The sequence below is a fragment of the Anopheles bellator genome, chromosome 1 (genome assembly GCF_943735745.2).
Source record: "Anopheles bellator chromosome 1, idAnoBellAS_SP24_06.2, whole genome shotgun sequence".
NCBI classification, from domain to species: domain Eukaryota; kingdom Metazoa; phylum Arthropoda; class Insecta; order Diptera; family Culicidae; genus Anopheles; species Anopheles bellator.
Window position 1 is genome coordinate 24,791,153 of NC_071285.1, and position 18,724 is coordinate 24,809,876.

At 45.0% G+C, this 18,724-nt stretch overlaps 1 protein-coding gene across 1 annotated transcript in view; it reads left to right on the forward strand.

The window, feature by feature from the left end:
• LOC131216193 (LIM homeobox transcription factor 1-alpha-like) overlaps positions 1-18,724 on the forward strand; it is a 106,758-nt gene that overhangs the window by 77,946 nt on the left and 10,088 nt on the right. The window contains exons 3-4 of the mRNA XM_058210612.1: positions 11,821-12,283; positions 12,431-12,572. Coding sequence (XP_058066595.1) covers positions 11,821-12,283; positions 12,431-12,572 — 605 coding nt within the window. The remainder of the gene's footprint in view (positions 1-11,820; positions 12,284-12,430; positions 12,573-18,724) is intronic.

An 18,724-nucleotide genomic window follows, 5' to 3' on the forward strand; every position in this document is an offset into this window, starting at 1 on the left:
ACCACCAGTCGATAATAAGCAGACCTGCCCGTCACCCTTGATATCTTTCACCACTCCGACCACTCCGAATAATGTCGATCTTCAGAATTGGGAAAACGTACATTTTTTGCACGATTATGACCAAGTACCTCGTTTAAGAGTTTGTGAGAGACCGAACTTGAACTCCTTTCTCGAAACCGCGTTCGGCACGGCACGGCTCAGCGCCATACGTTCACGCGCCAACTGAAAAACTGACAGCCACGTCAAACGACCCACGGCCAACTTTCCATTTACGGTGATTCACTGAGATTTCCCGCCGCCCACTCTCCGGTGGGTGGGTGGTGCAACCAAAAGGGTAACTTCACGGCGACCTTTGGCCATCACCGCTTTCGTGGCGATGGAACGGCGGACGGCCGTCATCGTCTGTCCGGGTGGCGTCTTGCCGAAACCGCCGTCACCTTCAAAGTTGATAAGTTCTTACGAGTTGTGTTGTGTGCCATTTCCAACGAAATGCCAATAGACGACACGATCTTGGGCAGATTAAGCAAAGCTCACGCCTCATTTACGATGAACTTTTCTTTATCGGCTTTTAGCTAGTAGATTTGCCTACAGAATTTGAATTTGTTGCAACTACGCTTTATTCAATGGACTACACGTGACAGATTTTCGCCTCTACCAACTGGGATAAAACAATATCCAAAACGGAGTTTCAACTTAAAGTTGATCGGATTACAGAGAGATGGAAAACGGCATTTGCTAACTAGCTTAGCGCCGTAAAAGTATATAGGTAAATGGTGTACCTAGAAACCCTGGCACCCAGGAAGCGGATGAGCTAAATTTGGAATATTATGTGCAGTGCTTCGGAAAGTGAAACTACATGATATTCTCGGCTAGAGTGCTAATACAATTGTCGACCGTAATAAAAGTAAAATTAAAGTAAAATAAATCCGACAATGATCGACTTCAAATCGAGATTTACTGTGATTGTGGCAGGTTACAGACAATGTCACCAACATTGAATGCCTTATTTAAACGCCAACCGTAAATGAGCATGTCTTCCCGTCACTTATCGACTCGTGGCCGTAGATTTTGGAAGAAAACATGAAGGAGCGTGTGAGCAAATAACGCTCACTCGCTTACATTCTCTTGCCTTCCCGTTCTCATGCCCGCATGCCCGCTGACAGGTCCACGATCAACGACTTTTATCACACATCGACCCACCCACCCACACACAGAAGTGGCCCAGGACCAATAGAAGGCGGCACTTTTCGCTTAGTGCGCCACCGGCCAAACTAACCGAAACCGGAGGTCCCGGCTGCAATCGAACCCCTTTTATGCTGTGTTCTTACGGGCGAGGCGGTTGGCGGTGGGTGAGAGTACACAAACCCGGTGGACCCTACCGGGGCCGCTACCGTGGCGCGTTCTATATTTTGGTGAAATTGAGCGTACAGTGCAACGTTTGCTCTGCAATTTGCTACGGCGAACGTTTGGCGAACGTGGCACAATGCGGCGTCACTCGTCCTGGCGGCGAAGGCACGGAAGCGGAAGTTGCGGCCCACTATGACTACTACCACTACGCTACCACTACCACTACCACTACTACTGTCAGCTCACTACGCTTGCTGGCGTTGCACTTTTTCATCTCTTGGCACGACTTTTATTTTTGCGTCCCCGGCGCGTCAACAACGCTTCAGTCCCTTTTCTCCCTTCGGTCCCGCTTCTGCCGGGAGCTGCTGCTGCTGCTCAATCTCGGACGGTCCTCGCTCGGCAACTTTGCCCGGAGTATAGTGTACCATTAACGAGGATTGCGCCAGGCAGCAATTGCTGTCATCATGATCAGCATTATTGTTGTCGTTTGATTGGCACCTCCGCCGTCGTCGATGTAGTTGGCCCAGTCGGTGTTTCGATCCATCCCGCATCCGTCTTTCGCTCCGTCGGATTCGGTTTCCACTGTTTCAAAGTTCATTGCTTTCGTTTGCTCCTTTTCCGTTTTAGAATTTTTCGGTCATTCTCAAGGCACAGTTATTGATTTGAGTTGTTCGATGCTTTTGGTGTGGTTTGATGCAAACTTAGATTAACCGTAACGCAACCTTCCAGATTTGCTGTTGCAATTCTTATTGAGTTATTCCTAAAAATAAAAATCGGAAGCCTTCTGTCCGTTGGCGGTTTGTTAACCGAATTGCATGAGGCTTTGAAACTCACATTTCAGCAGATACCAAAGGCGACAGATGCTTGTTCGAAAGTAACAGCAACAAAGTCCTTTGGACCTTTTAAATATTTCTATTAAACTTTCATTATTTTACTAGTAATTATTTTTAGTAAATTTATACACTTATAAATTTTTTCTGTGTTATTTGACGTATTCAAGATTTCAAAGTAGTCTTTTAATCATTAACTTTTAGAACGACTCAGTCTTTCTAATCTATGGATTAGAATATTAGATCGGATTAGTCTTACACATTAACTTTTAGAACTTTATAGAACTATTTCCAAGTATCTAGTATGTTTCTAACACGAAAATACACACAAATTCTATAGGAGTCAAGAAATTGGTATCTAAGTTCATACTTACAAAATAATCAGCGTACGCCCATTACGCAACACATAGTTTCAGAGACAAGATAAAGTAAAACTAGATAGAAGCAATTAATAAACATTATTTGATGAAGTTGATGATCGTTCATCGTCAATGCTCATGCAGCATCATACAACATTTGTGCTTAAAATATGAAGCAAAATGGTTAAGAATTATGTAAAATACACTTATTTGCAAGTTGATCTATGTAAACTCTTCAAAAAAATTGTCCATGCCATATCGAGTAACACAAATCTGACGGATGCATTGAAAACGTGGAAAAATATTACTAATAGAAAAGTGTAATATGTTGTCAAAGTCCTCCCAAAGCCGTTTGCAGTTGTTTTATTTAAAGCAATCTAAATTCAAGCTCAGCTAAGTTCCAATAGCCGTTGAGTCCATATTAGACAAACAATTACGTTTATGTAAATAACTTTGATTTACATTTCGACTTAGGAAATCCGCGCTTATGACATCGTACACCCCAAAGAACCACAAGAGCATCCCATTTTTGTCGAGGGCCAAAACCGAAGATCAGTTTACATAAATCCCTTCGCCTTCGCTTAACTTACACCAAATTAGCAGGTGCAGAACAAATTAAAAGCATTTACCGACCCGACCGAACCGAACCGAGCCGTGGTGGACGATTTGTGGTCCCCCCGAAATCGCTGGATTCTAACTTTTATCCCCCCTTTTTAACCGCAACCTCGAAAAACTAGAACCTCAGCTGCAGCAGCAGCTGTGGGCACGCAAAAAAGGCGCCACAACGGCACTTTTGCAACATTTCGCAGCCAATTAAGAAACTCCACGGTGGCCTACGGGCGGGGCGAGCTAGAGAGCCGTCCCGATCCCCTATTCTAAATAGGACGGCGTCCGGTCCAGTCCGGGCCAGCATCAGCGACAATAATCCATCCGTTCTGCCGCTCGGCTCACCGAAAAGCCGAAAGCCAGCCTAATAATTGCCAACGTTGGGACTAATTAAAATTTATATAAGCAAAACAACCACACACACACCTCCTACATGCCGGAGGTCCTGACGATGCAGGTACTGCCCACGATCGCAGCTCCTGGGCCCGAGAGTGTGGTTCCGGCACACGGGGTATCGGAAGAAACGCAAACCAACCAAGGGCCAAACTTTGCAGGCGCTTGCCGCTCTTCTCCGGCACCAACACGAAGGCCCGTCGACAACATCATCATATTTACACATCATCACTCACACACTACTGCACGACACGGCCTCGGGAGCCGCGTGGCGCGGACACAACTCCCGCAGCTAATTAATTCCATACGTAATAAATACTAACACGCGTAATAAAGTACACACTTAACGCCCGGTTCCTATGCACCGCGGTAAGCGCATAAATCAGATTCAACTTCCGCACAGAAGGGATTACGCCGGTAATTGCGTACCCGTACCACATGGGGGCCTTGGCCGGCCGCCGGCAGGAGTCTCATCTTGAGGAAAGGACCCTCGAAAGGACTCCCATCCGAGGTGGAGCCACTAACCGAATCGTACTTCTAGTGCTTCCGATCTAGCACGTTCGAATGGCCAACTAATCAGCGTCGTTGCCAATCGCAGTTGATGCCGTTACTCGATAAATTAATATGTTGCCAACTGCTGGAAGTAGTGTTACTGAAATTCTCCCAAAATATTTTCCAAAACAAGAGTGCGTGAAAATATAGAGAAGATAACATCTGTTGTTGTTTTAACTACTAATAGTTATCTGATAAACTCACAATTTTCAATAGGAATACAAACACCAATAGAAATTATAATAATACAGTAGTATCTTAATGATACTACGCAGTTTAGTAAAACAACTTTAACGAATAGAAATAAACAGTGCTTGAACGATGAACGACATCTAAATTAGTAGATCCAATAAACACTCTTCACCGGGTCATCGAAACACACGTAAACAAAAAATCGAGTTAAAATTTTACTACTGGGCTAAAGGTTGTAAAAAAAATGTAGCGTAAACTTTTCAGCTCACTCAATACACTACCGTTTAGGAGAGAAACCGCGCGTTTCATGTTTTACTGCGCACCGAGACCTAATTAAAAGTCACAAGTGTTACACGCCCGTTGGGAAGCGAAAGAAGTGACGTTGAATTGGGCCCAAAAAACTTAAACCGCGTTTCGCGTTTGGAGTACACGCAAGAAGTCGACAGGCACGGAGACGACGACCACATTTTCGCACCCTTTTTCTAGCGTGAAATATTACTTGCAAAAAAACAAAGTCAACTACTTGAACGCTGGTTTGATTTGGTTTAATAATTTGACAACGAAAAACAGTTTGGAAATATGGTTTTAAGTATCACTTGTTTGTGGTGCCATTCCCTATGAATTTAAGGCGAGGAGGGCGCAAAAACGCAAACAAAAACAATGTTAAAAAATACAACATGATTGAAGATAAATGAAATCATCATGAACAACATGAAATCATAGAAAAGATAAATAGAAAATAGAATAGAAAATAGTATCAGAAAGTAGAAGGAAGGATCGCTACTAAGATTTGTAATCCACCTATTCAAAAGCATATCAAGACCAGACGCTACATTTCAACCAACAAACTACGATGATAGTAGCAACTGGGCCGACAAATCAATTAGCACATTTCCACTTGAATTTGCCTTAATGAATATCCGCCAATAATCACGAAAACGCATTAAAAAGTTATTTAAAAACGGCAAACGTTTCGCAGACACCGAGTGTTCCATGTTGCATGTAACGGGAACGTCAGCGAGCGCGAATCCATTTTTTTTTTCGCCGCTCACAAAGATCGCGCACCGACGACGACGGCCAACTTTTGCGCCACATCCCTCACATAAGATGTTAATTAATGAATACAAAATATCCCTCTATCTAATTACATATTCATTGCCCGCGATGCAATTAATGCTAATTACTTTTCTCGATAATAATTACAAAAACCCGGACCCGGGGCGGTAGCGGGCGCCGTCAGAGAGAGAATGGCGTTCCGTTTCGGAAATCAGCATGCACATGACGGGATTTTAATTAAATAATTTCACCGAAAAGCGAAGACACCACCAGCGGCCGAGAAGGGGAGCGTGAAATCAAACCAGAAACGGCACCGAAGGAACCCACGGACCCGCGAATAAACCCTTCATAATGTGCTCTGTGCAGCTGTAGCAAATCGACGTGCATTCGGGGGCACCCCGCCGAATGACATGGCGCGCGCTGGCCAAGAAAGTTGCCCGCAAGAGCCTCGGCATTACATCAGCGCAACGTCAGCGCAAGCGCAAGAAACAGCTCCCGGCCAGAGTGACACCAGAGTAGCGCTCCGGGTGGAATTGTAATTAAACAAGGAAATAGCCAAATGATGGTAATACGATCGAAAGAATACACACATTGCCAGGCAGTCACGGGCGCACACACGCGCGATGCTCATTACGACAATACACGATGGCTTTTGGCCATACACCCGGCCCGGACGGAGGAGGTCCTGTGCGAACGTCCTGTCATCATGGCCAATGTTTGCTCCCCGGATCTCGAAGAGCGTGTAGCTTGTCGCTAGTCATTGTAACGTGAGCGTGAAATTGAGTTTGATTGCACATATGCCGCTAATGCAATCGCTTTCGCATCTCATGAATAATGTTCGGCTGACTTCTGGTAGCACAATGGAAGACTGGAGTTCGACTGGGAATGGTGAAACTTATGATGATTACTGGACAAGAAGCAATACAAACAGCATTCGCCAGAAATGTTTATCTTCGTTCGATCTGCATTCGGAAACAGTGAATCTCTGTCAGGTCAAACGTTCCTTGTTTTCGCCGCCAAAAAGCGGTAATAAAAACCAAAACCATGCTTAAATATATGAATTAAAATTGTAGCAAAGAATGTTTGCAAAACCTAAAATGTAGGAAAGAAGAAAGAGAAAAGTAAAGTAAAATGATTGGTATGGAGCGAAAATTTTACCCCGTTTGCAAAACAAACGAAAATCAAACTTACAGCCGAACCGTGCCAGTTTTCCTGATTTTTTCTTTAAAAATATTAAATTAAACCTTAAGTATCCCATCTTTAAATTTGTCGTTGTGTTAATTTGGGACAACTTTGACAGCAAAGAGACTTTCCACGCAAAGCGAGTTCCCAATCTATTTTGAGTGAACAACATTAAAGAATAAACAGCACACAAGTGTACAATAACTCGTCACTCTAACTCAGAAACCTGTAAATAAAATAATAAAAAACATTTACATTAACAATTATTTTTGAAGTTGATTTAAAGCAAACAATGATCTAAGCCAAAGCTACCAAGGAAATTGTATGGGATTGTATTTATATACGGCCTAAAATGACTGAACTCAACTTCAACTTCAAGTGAGACTAAGGAACTTCACATTGGCCTCCGTATCCACAAGAAGGTGTGTCGATAAGGTTAATAAAAAACGATCGAACCAGCACCGAACAATCGTCGAATGCACTGCCCCGTGTAAAAAGCTCGGCCCACCGGGTAATGAATCTAAAACAAATCGTCATATCTTACGATTTGCACACGCGCGGCTGCCCATCGGTCACTGATTACGGCCGGCCGGTTTGATTATACGCACCACCTGCGCTGGTTTATCAGTGTAAACCAAACTGAAACTTGCCGCATCCGGCGGAGCACCGAACGAAAAGCTCATCAACCGCTGATCCAATATTTTATGACCGATACCGATATATGTATGTTTTCATACTTTGCCGCACGCCACACGCAGTATTGTGTGCGCCTTTTTTGCCCGGTCAGCCCAATGCTTACGTAAAAAAAGACCAAAGCATCATACCGCAAACCGAAGTCGCAAAATAACAAAACAGAACTTGAAAACCAACAAGGGCCCGTAAACATAAATGTCCGAGTAATATATGTGAAGCCAAACGGTGGACAAGGAAAAACGAAACGGAAAGCAACATGAATCTATTAAAATCAAATAAACCGAGCAAAACGCGAGTGGCAGAAGTGCCCAAGTGAAGGTGATGCCAAATATTGGAAATGGAATCCTCATATCGGGCAGAACGGTCGGGCAGAAACAGGCAAATCACCCAAAAAAGAGCGCCAACAGTTGACGGGCGAACATTCGGGGAGTTGTTTTATGTAAAAATCCGCACGCGTCCGCCGATACGGTTAATCCTTGCCGAACGGTTTGCCGAGGCCCAGATAAAAAGACCTGGCTCAGCAGCAGCACAGCAGCCCCAAATTAAACCACTGCGTACTCACGCTGCGAGGACTAACTGCGTATTGATTTGCGTTTTATTGGCCGCCTCAGCTTTATTGGCATTTCATGGTAATGTTCACACGCGGTCCGTTTTCTGGAGGCTCTGGCCAGCAGCAGGGTCTTGGCGATTTTTACGTGCTACTTACTGCCCCCTTGCCGTTGGTGGGTTTGCATCGCTCATCCTTTCGACGTAACCTATAATATCCGAAGGGAACGGAGTTACGTACGACCGATGTATGTTGGCTGACGCTGTTTTTCATACATTCAACTGGGTACTAGGCCTGTGAACCCTTAAAAAAATCTCTTGTCAATCTTTATGTTTAGCTCAATCAGTGCCATTGCTCCGGACAATTATTTACGCTTTTGCTGTTGAAAATTGTAGCCCAAAGAGCCATCTTTCAGCCACAATCGCCGTAGATTTAAAGAACCAGTACATTATGTTCGTAATGTTGTTTACCCACTGCATCCGTCAATTTATTTTAACAAAAAACTACTGTTATTCATCGACTTGAATGTCTCATTATTCTCCTTTCGGGTATTTTTTTGGTGCCTTTCGCCAAAAAGGGCCAACAAGACGTTCCTAACCGTTTTGGCAAACTGTCTTAATCTTTTTCTGCAGTCTTTTTATTTGTTTTTGTATCTGTGTTTTATCTGCTAGTCCGAGTAGAGTGAGTTCAACTTCATTCAGAAGAATTAATCGGTGCATCATAGACGAATGATAAGAACAAATTGGTCTGTCGAACTAAATATCCATAGTAAAAACAAACATGTTGTAGTGCTGTCCTTCATTCAATTAAATTTGCTCGGCTGTTGGTATATTCGATTAAATGATTAAGTTCGATTAAGTTAGTAATTGACTCATGTTTCGTTTTTTTTTTTTTCAAAATACATTTTCTGAATAAAATATTTTATTACTCAAAGAATAACCGTATGAAAGTCTTTGGCATCTGATAGGCACACGAATATAGAATAAAAGAGTTTTCAATACAGCCAGGAGTAACGATGCCAGGGTTACGAACTGCTAAATTTGAAACAAACACACAAACTAGAGGAATACCAAGAACCCGTACGAGTCTGTTCGCGATACGAACTACTTGAAAACAATCAAAGCGAATACAGAAAATGTGAAACATAAATCCAGGTGGTGAGTAGCTAGACCAAAATGGTGTTTTACTGGAACATCGAACTCGAACGGTGCCGAACCAAAATTGAACAACGATATTCCAGCCGGAATGCGGTACCTCAAGATAAAACGTTCGGTACACTTCGACGTTCGTTTGAGCAACAGGTCTGAAATTTTGTTTTCCGTTTCCTAACTGTACTCGATCTTAGATACTTCTAATCCAGCTGCAGCATCGCAGGGAATTTCTTATCTTTCGGTATTTTGAACTATACTTGAGGAAATTACACCGTTCTTGCATGCAGAATGTTTGGTTTGAATTGTTTCCATTCTGCCTGGGCAGAGGCTTTCTTAGGGATGGACCATTTACAATACATTTCCGCCCTTTGGATAGTGGTTTGGTAAGTTTCCACTAGGGTTCATATTTAGTTTTCTCCTCGTCCAAGTTCAAGTGTTCCGTTGGGCACCTCCGAATCATCTGTTATTGTTTCCGGACCCATCCAGGTTTCGATATTTCTTGATCCATTCCCGGTTGCCGGAATGCTGGCCGACGGATTTATATCCTCAAAAACACTTTTTATTGCGAATCCGAATCGATGGAGTGTAATGGTCTGAGCATACCTTTGAGCATACCTGCAATGGGAAAACTAAATATTCCACATTACACTAAGAATTTCTTGTTTGAAAGTCGTTGCTGCTGTTTTCCAAAAGCCAACGAACGTATCCAATAAACGCTACAAATTACGCACCCAGTAAATGTGTTCAATGTGCTCGAATGTCCTGGCCATTTCGAGTGCTTCTGAGACCGCTACGGCCAATGCTGATTAAGGAAGATCGAAAGTGCATCTTCGCCATCAAAAACGCCACCCCCTAATGGATGTGCCCGGAAAAGGAATGGACGGTACAATCGGCGGTCCTTTCCAATCATCAACTTCCGTGCATCGCTGCTCGGAACCAAAAAACGGGTTACGTACTGTGTGTGAAGTCGAATCACAAACCTGAAATAGTACATCAACCCGCCCCACCACCACACAGATGGGTCCCGGGTCACTTCGAGGACGGCAGATAATAATGGAATTGGTTGATTGAATTTGCGAATCAGATCCTTGGTGCACTGCTCCTTGGCACGAGCCGAGGACACTGAAGGCCAAAGACAATGAATCGGTGAGAAGTCGCGTCGGACCGGAGTCGGTCCCACGAATGTTGGACACGCACCCCACCGCGTCTGGAAGTTGGCGAAAGTGATCCCACAGCCGAAGGACGAAAGTGGTGTGCACACTAGACAAAAGGTAGAGGGACAAATAAAAGGGAAAAAATGAGATGAGATAGTTTTTCCCAGCATCCCGTACGATCAGGAATTTGCCGGGATTTGATTGCACTCAAACGATCACCGAAGCACTCAGCGCGAGACAGAAACAAAGCGGGAAAAGGCGGGAAAGACACCGGAAAAGTGGGAAAAGCAAGGCCAAAAGAAATTGCGCCACCAACTCCCGCGTGTATGTGCGAATTTACGTATCCGAGTCCGGATAACCGGAAGGGCATGGACCGTGCCGTGGACAGCTCGGCAAGTCGGAGACACCAAATACTTTCTTGAGTGCGTGCGCGCGTGTGTGTTTAGGTCTTCCAGAGTGTGAGTTTCCACTCTCTCGCTCTCTCGCTCGCTCTTGGCCGGTGTAGTGGGCAGCGCAAGTCGTTTTTGCCATTTGCAATCATCTCGTCCTCGGCGGCCATCTCGGACGCCTGGTGTGGACCGGGGTGGCCCCGAAAAGATTGAGCCAACGACATGTGATTGGATTGGAACTGGGCGCAAAACCGAGGCAAGCGTAATCGAACCGAACCCGACCGAACCCCCGACGACGACGAGGAAACCAGAAAACCGGATCTGGTCGTAATAAAAATTGCAATCATATTTCTGCTGATTGAAAAAGTTTATCTACATTTATGAATTTGTATCCCAGCGTCCGGGGGACGTGGGGACACGGGACGGCGAGACGCCCCCCGTCCTGCAAGAGGCCCAAGGTTGGCTGGGCTGAGAGAAATTGATTTTCGGTCCGATACCGGGGATAAAACGGAAAGGATTGCACAATTGTGTCGTCGGCGTCCACACTCACGGGGTCGTCACACGGTCTGTCTCCGGTGGCACCAAGCGGTTAATATTGTCCGGGCCAGGATGGCGCTGGAAGATGAGAGACCGGAAGTGCGATTGGATGATACGTGGCACGACACGCGCGTCCGCGCCCTCGAACTCAGGCGTGCGCCGGTTTCCCGGAAATGCTACGTAATGGCCAGATGATTGGAGCTAACTCCTTCGAAGGAGCGCAACGTTTCTTGGCTAGCTATTATTGGTACGTGTGCAGTGTGTGCTCACGTAACGGAATATGGAAACAGGAGGTTAATCTACACGAACTTTACCAATTTAACAGTTCCTGATCATTCCTTCTTCCGACAGCAAGCAACAAACGACAAAACGACATAGTAATCAAGAAAGTAGACAGCGAGAAGCAACAACAGTGAGAAGCAAAACAAGGTGAAAGAGGGAATCGCATTACTAATTAGTAGAACTAAAGTTTGAAAACGTGTATGCGGGCCTGTTGACGACAGCAGATTACTCAAATCAGCTGAATGAAAAGTAAACCCAAAACAAACAAATTGTACAACACATCAACAAGTCACAATTTAAAAGTAAACTAAATGCCGAAATGAGTGAATAACAGAAGAACGAAAACCGAAAATGATAAGAAGAGAAAAGATCGAAATCAAATGAGTGGAAAATATTGCAACCGGAGGTCGATGTATTGAAAAAGGTTCTTAGATTAGACAGATTGGCTTAGTGTGGTTAGTAACTTAGTGGTTTTGTGGTTTATCTCGGCCGCGATTGAAAACGCCTCACCTAACAACCTCTTTTTCTCGCTCTCTCTCCTTCTCGGCAGTGGAATCAATCAACGATCACACAGTCAATGTACAACCGAGCCGGACCCACAGCACCGGAAGCGTGGCAGCCATGGGACACACGACAGTCACACCGAACGCACCGGCTATCCAGTCGTCGGTCTCGTCCGCCCCGAACCTGGTCGGCTCGACCGGCCTGGCGAAGGACTGCGCCGGCTGCGGGAAGCGCATCACCGAGCGCTTCCTGCTGAAGGCGCTCGACCTGTTCTGGCACGAGGACTGCCTCAAGTGTGGCTGCTGTGATTGCCGCCTCGGCGAGGTCGGCTCAACGTTGTATACTAAAGCGAACCTAATACTATGTAAGCGAGACTATCTTAGACTGTTCGGCACGACCGGCTACTGTGCGGCGTGCAACAAGGTGATACCGGCCTTCGAGATGGTTATGCGCGCCAAGAACAACGTCTATCATCTGGAGTGCTTCGCCTGTCAGCAGTGCAATCATAGGTGAGCCGTTCGTGGTGCGAATTCTATCTAATTTACATTTAGCCTGTAATGTGAAACCAAAGGACCTATGAAAAGAAAACGTGTTCCTTCGCCGCGTTGTGATCACTTACGTTCCACCTTTTGTTTGTGCTCTCGTTCCATTTGCAGATTCTGCGTCGGTGATCGTTTCTATTTATGTGATAATAAAATTTTATGCGAGTATGACTACGAGGAGCGGCTAGTGTTTGCCAGTATGGCGTGTAACCCATCTAGCTTAGCGCACATTCGGAGGCAAGTTAGTAATTTACAGGTAAAATCAATATTCTCCCCCCATTGTGCTGGCAGATTTGCCATCCCAATACATCCCATTCTGCTTAAATTCGGACTTCTTTTCTTTTCAACCGTCACCTTCCAACGATGTCTGTTTTTATGTTTTATCGTTTTTTTGAGTTTTATTTTTGAATTTACTATTAACCACACTACCACTATTCCACTATTAACCACATTTCGTTTCGTCAGCATATAAATGTGTGAAGCAAACTGCTGTACGTTATCACGCGAGGATAAAATACAGAAAACGCGTGCATAAAATTAACGGTATGCAATGAACTTTAAGAAGCCTCTTCTCACCTATCCGACGACATTAAACCGTTAATGGAAACGGTAAAACAACAAAATGAGTTCAAAACCATAAATCAACAAATACCACAATTGTGCTGCAAAACGCTTAAAAGAAGCATGCACGGTTCGAACAATCCGATAATAACAAACCGAAACATTAAACAACTTAAACGACAGTTGAAAGATAACAGAAATGGTCGTTCTTAAATAAAACGGAACCGTAAAACAGCAACACGTAAGCAAAGACGGCATAAAGGAGCTAAGCTGAAAGTTGAAACTCTCTTCAAAATAGTATCCCTAATGCCAACAATCGAATGCAAAAACAGTGATGTCTCGTTTTGCGATGGCCAGATTGTGCCCTGTCGAAACGTGAGACACATGAAATTGGAAATGTCGCTACAAGATTCCGAGACCGACTGGAACCTGTGCCGACCGCGCCGTGAGTTGGTGGCCCCAGCCATAGCCGAAGGTGCGGCTTAATGGGTGGAAGTAATGTACATACACCATCGTCAATGCACCGTAAAAATCAGTTACGAGTTTAATATCACGCATGTGACATTAAATGGCGCATCACAAATAACGCTCCGCCGCCGAGCTTCAGCAGTTTCAATCTGTTGGTCCTCGGTCCGGTCTGGTTCCCGTTCCCCAAACATGGAGGATATAAATTACCAGACCGGCGGTGACGGTGGGGTCGCAGTCCGTTCGGCATCTGGTGCGGCTGTGATTGGCGGCGAAACGGGCGGTAGAAAAAACCGTTGATGAGTATTTTTCGGGAAGGTGTTTCTGCTACCACCGGTTTATGCTTCGTGGAAGGCACAAGCAAGATGCTGCACCTCGAAGGGCCGCAACCGAACGCATTATCACCCTGTCGATCTTCATTGAGTTCTAAATTTCCTATAAACGGTAAAGATTTATTATTGAACTTTACGTATTCAATCATTTACAGCCGTTATCAGTCGGTTGACATACGCGTTTCATAAAATTGCGTTTCCCAGCAGTGGCTTGGTTTGGGTTGAGAGATCTTCATTTTCCAAAAGTAACACTGCATCTCAGTGGATTTTATGTTCTGTTGATGCTGCTTCTTGTACTAAACAAAAATAACATTCGAGCACTTTCAAGCAACTTTGTTTCGGTACGAAGCAACACAGATACAACTAAAATTCAACGGCCGAACTTGGTCAGCAAAATGGCTCATCTTTCTCAGCACTCAGGAACAGATTCTTACTTGTGACTTATGTTGCAGGAACAGTTGAACCGTAAAACTTAGGCAGGATCATTCTCTCGCCCTTCAAAATAACGGGAAAAACTGAAGCTGCCGCCAACCGCATACATAATTAGGAGCATACAAACATAATTTGGTGGCCCGCTGGCCGGTGACGCCAATCGGCCACGTGTTATGTGATCACATATTTTGGTCCTATCAGGCCACAATATCAGTTTCGTCGCTTTCGCGACTCTCCGTCGTGACGTCCGGCTTCGGGTGTCCTCGGCTCGATCCTGTCGATGAACCGTACCCTAAAGGGCCAATTTATGGGCAGAATGAAACACATGAGCAAATTTACACACCCTGTGTCTCCCGAAACATCAGGTCGGGTTGCAGCGCCTTACGAAGCGGCCGTGCTGGAAAGTGGTCACCTCTGGCCAGGATCTGTTGATTTACCGCACTTTATGAGGTCCGCTTTATAAACTAATAATTTTCTGTTGCTGGTTCCTGTTGCTGCGGCGGTGCCTAACGAGCTGCGACGTTCGGCTCTGGCGGTGCTCTCATGTTCGCTCGGCTCAGCCGGCCTCGGATCGATATAATCAAAGATAAATAATCTTCACTCACGTCGGGAAAATATTGCTCCAAGTCGGAGCTGGGCCCCAGTACGGATGGTGGTCCGTCGGTCGATCCGGGCACCCGGGACGCGCTCGGATAATCATTCATACGAAGGAGCCTCAGCCATACGACGCACTCCGCCCGCCGCTCAGGCCAAGGAAGGGCCCCACAATGGAACTATGCGCAAGTAGTAATTGCAATTTCTGTTCGCCGTGCATATTTACCGCTAGCTCAGCGGTCCCGGGCTGGCGGCCAGTGACCAGATATTCGGTCGTCCGCCGTCACCGTCGGCCGTTGTGCCGTGTTCCGGTTCTTTCGGAAAACCGCCATCGCTGCTGCCGTCCGGTGCGCATCCGGCGAGAGACACATGGGAGGTGCCAGGGTAACGTATGGTTCCAGCCACATGCGTCGAGGCGATGGTGGGTTGCTGGCTGGCCATCAACAGACAGACCGGAGGACAGAAACTCCCGTATAAATTTGTCCGCAGTCCGGCAGCGAATTGGGTGCATCCCACAATTCAAGACGCCGTGCGATGGAGTAGTAGATGCAGGTGTGGACATGACATAAATTTTCGATGCCTACAGCGCACAGTGGAACTGGCCGATATTCAATTTCCAGATTCTTTTCTGTACTTTAATACTATCCGTTTTGTCAATCATATTGATTTGATCGTATTATTTGGTACTAGTTTTTGTTATTTTGAAGCGTTTTGAAGGGTTATATCATATTGCCTGTTCATTTAACTAACTTTCTCTCCATTTTGTCGGTTTTTTGCTAGAAATGGCATGTCTAGAAGAATTTTCATGGTGCCTTGAAAGACCTTTTAAGCCCAATTCCAACAAAACCACTACTGTGTTTTCTTAAATTAATTAAACAGCTTTTAAACAGCTTTTAAATTTAGCGAAATGGCTGAAACATGTTCAAACGATCTTCAGTTTTATTACAACCCAAGTTAGTGACGGAAGTTCTTGTGCTTACATTTGCCTTTTTATTTCGTAAATTATATAACACATAGGATTTCAAGGATCAAAGAAATGCACGATCATTCATCATAATATGGGCCAATTTGTATCATAATTGATAGGTAAAGTATCGCTAAAAATGTGTTCGAAAGCGAACACATATCTTAACACGCAAAGGTTCGCGAATTCGCGGCACCCATCGCGCCATTACCGTTTCCGAAGGACGAAAGAACCGAGACACCGCGTGCTAAGCGGCATGGGCATGTGTTCCAGTAGCAACGGAAACGGGCGAGGCGAACACAAAAAACATCTTCATCCTCGGCGGATGCGATACCCGTCGACACGGTCACACGCCCCCTGTCCCTGGCTGGGGAACCGCAACGAGAATATTGTGCTGAAGTTATTATCATTATTATAAACAATATCGTTCAAGCGAGAAACTAATTTAGCGCACTGTGGCCGCCGGAGTGGCGCGTGTGGCGTGTGCTATCAGTGGTTTTTGTCACGAATTTCGGCAAACTTCTCCTTGGCTGCTGCCACTCGCTCGACTCGACACAGCACACCCCATTCGAGGGCAGAGAGTTTCGGGATTGTTTTTATTTATTTTTAGAATATTAATTAATTGAGTAGTAACGGAACGGTTACTTGTCGGTGTAAGAAATATTTTTATTGTATATTTTATCTGGTTGAATTGACCGCCGTTGGCTTGAGTCGATCGATGAAACGGGAGCGCTTGGGGCAATAAGGTAAATTGGGAGCAGCAAGTCAAACAAAATTTGGATAAACCTAGCACAAAATTCACTTCACCGAGCCCAGACCGAGTGTCTGATCCCAGACTGTTGATAAATGTAAAGTGAAGCTAGAAAACGGTCCAGTCGGGCGATAAACTTTAGACACTGTTTATAAATTCCGACCGTACACCGAAAACCCACCGGGGGGCGCTTAGCGCATCAACCGCCAAGGACTCCATTTTTCTAATCTCCACCACACATATTCCGACACACACAGCCACTCACCTTTCCAGCCGCCGTTCGAAGTAAATTGAAGCCGATGCTTAGGTGCCGTAACATAGATCATTAGCTTCTGGGGCGGGGTGCTTTCGATGGCCGAACTATCGAACCACGGAGCACCGATTTTCCCTTCGAAACTCGTCGGGAAGGTCGTCGTCGCCGGCCGGCACCAAGGCCGTGTATGTGTAACACGCGCACGTGTGTGCCACCCCGTGAGCAGCGAGGTCGTGTTTGACGCATACGTCCGTTTAAGGAGTCACTCGACAATAGTTCGCAAGCCGCTGACGGGCTCACGTTACGCTTCGCCCGACCCAAAGCTATGAGCTATTATAAAAATGTGTAACTGCAACGTTATCTATGATTGAGATCGTAGCACCATGGCGTAGCCACTACCTACCCGCAGCAGCACACGCAAAGACCCGCCACAAATTGCGAACCGAGAGTGGCCACACGCGGTCCAACCGCAAGCGCGCCCGCAGGCGTCCTTCGAAACTTTGCATGCTTTTTTTGGTGTCCTTATGCTTTATGTTGGATCCACTCTTCTTCTGCTCGGTGTCTATTGCTTGCTCTTGCTATTGGGTGTCCGGTATCTTCTGTCTTTTTAACGGCAGGGCCCGAACCCGAACCGTGGTTTATTTTCCCGGATTTTTTGTGCTCTCTCTGGGCGTTTGGGGTTTTTGTCGATTCGCGTGCCGGCGAATGGATGGACGGTGAAGGCGATCCCCAACCGAGACCCCCATTATTTAAACGCGGTGGCAGCGTTGTCCGCAGCAACACGAACGATGACGGGGCTCTCCGATAGTGTTTATCGAATGGTTTTTAATTTAATAGCCTCCGCATCCAGTTCATTTGGCCGCACAAAGGGCAGCGCGCCGTGATGATGCTTCGAGGCTCGTGGCTGCCACTTTTAAATGAGCCGTTCGAGCGAAAAACTATTAATGAGAAGAGTACTGTAAACACAAAAAAGACAGGCTGATTCGAGAAAGCCTATGAGCGGCTGTAATTTTAATAGCTATTATAACTACGAAGTGTGTTCAAAAAGTTCAGATAATTTTGTACTTACGCGGGTTACGTATGTTTGATTTTCGGGTTATAATAGCTTCAGCATAAGCCACAGTTTACATTTCGAATGCATTCGCGCTCCTGATTTCGTTTTTCACACAAAATTTAATACAAATTCTTTGCCATCCATTATTTGGAGCAAAGAAAAATCGACGATGAACTAAAACATGCCCAAGCACAAAGCTGTCAAAAACTAACTGATTACTCAAAATAGCCGAACTTGTCACCATAAGTGAGTGGCGAGAGTAGCAACCTCAGAACTTTTTGAACACACCTCGTATTCAACGTGTCATTATTATATTATTTTTAAATTCGCAGTTACTATCATATTTCCATTCTGTTTTTCAAAATAATAATAATTGTAATTACTCGTGACACTCAGGATTTCTGTTCTCTATTATTTCATCATTTTTATCATGTTTGTTTAATGGTTTTCAAAATGATTATTATCTTTTACTGCTTTCCCTCTCTAAAGAACCTTATTGTTAGCTAAGCTAGAGCTATAGATTTGTACATCTCCTTTTCAACTTTCAATTACCTTTGTCTATTTAAGTTTGCTTGCTATTTACTATTACTTTCCTGTTTTCGGTGTGAATTGCTTTGATAGATTACGTTTTTTTTTCCTTCACAGCATCATTAATGTTTATTTAGTATTTTTATCTTTTGGTTTCAAGAAACTAATTCACTACCAATTTTGGCCACCAACATTTTAGACTATGGAAAATTGCAAACAATTTCCACACAAACCCACAAGCCAACAACATTATGCTCGTATTCCCCTTCAGCATAACATAAGGTTTAAAACTAAAAAACGCGATAATTTAGATCATCGTTAGCAAGGGAAACGATTTTATAGTTGAAACACAACAGTACTCCACTCCACAACTGTCCAAGGGCTGGTTCGTTCTAACGCAACAGTCATGCAGTGACGTGCGGCACCAGGCTCACCACATAATGGACTCGGGCTACTTGGTACTCAACAGGCCAG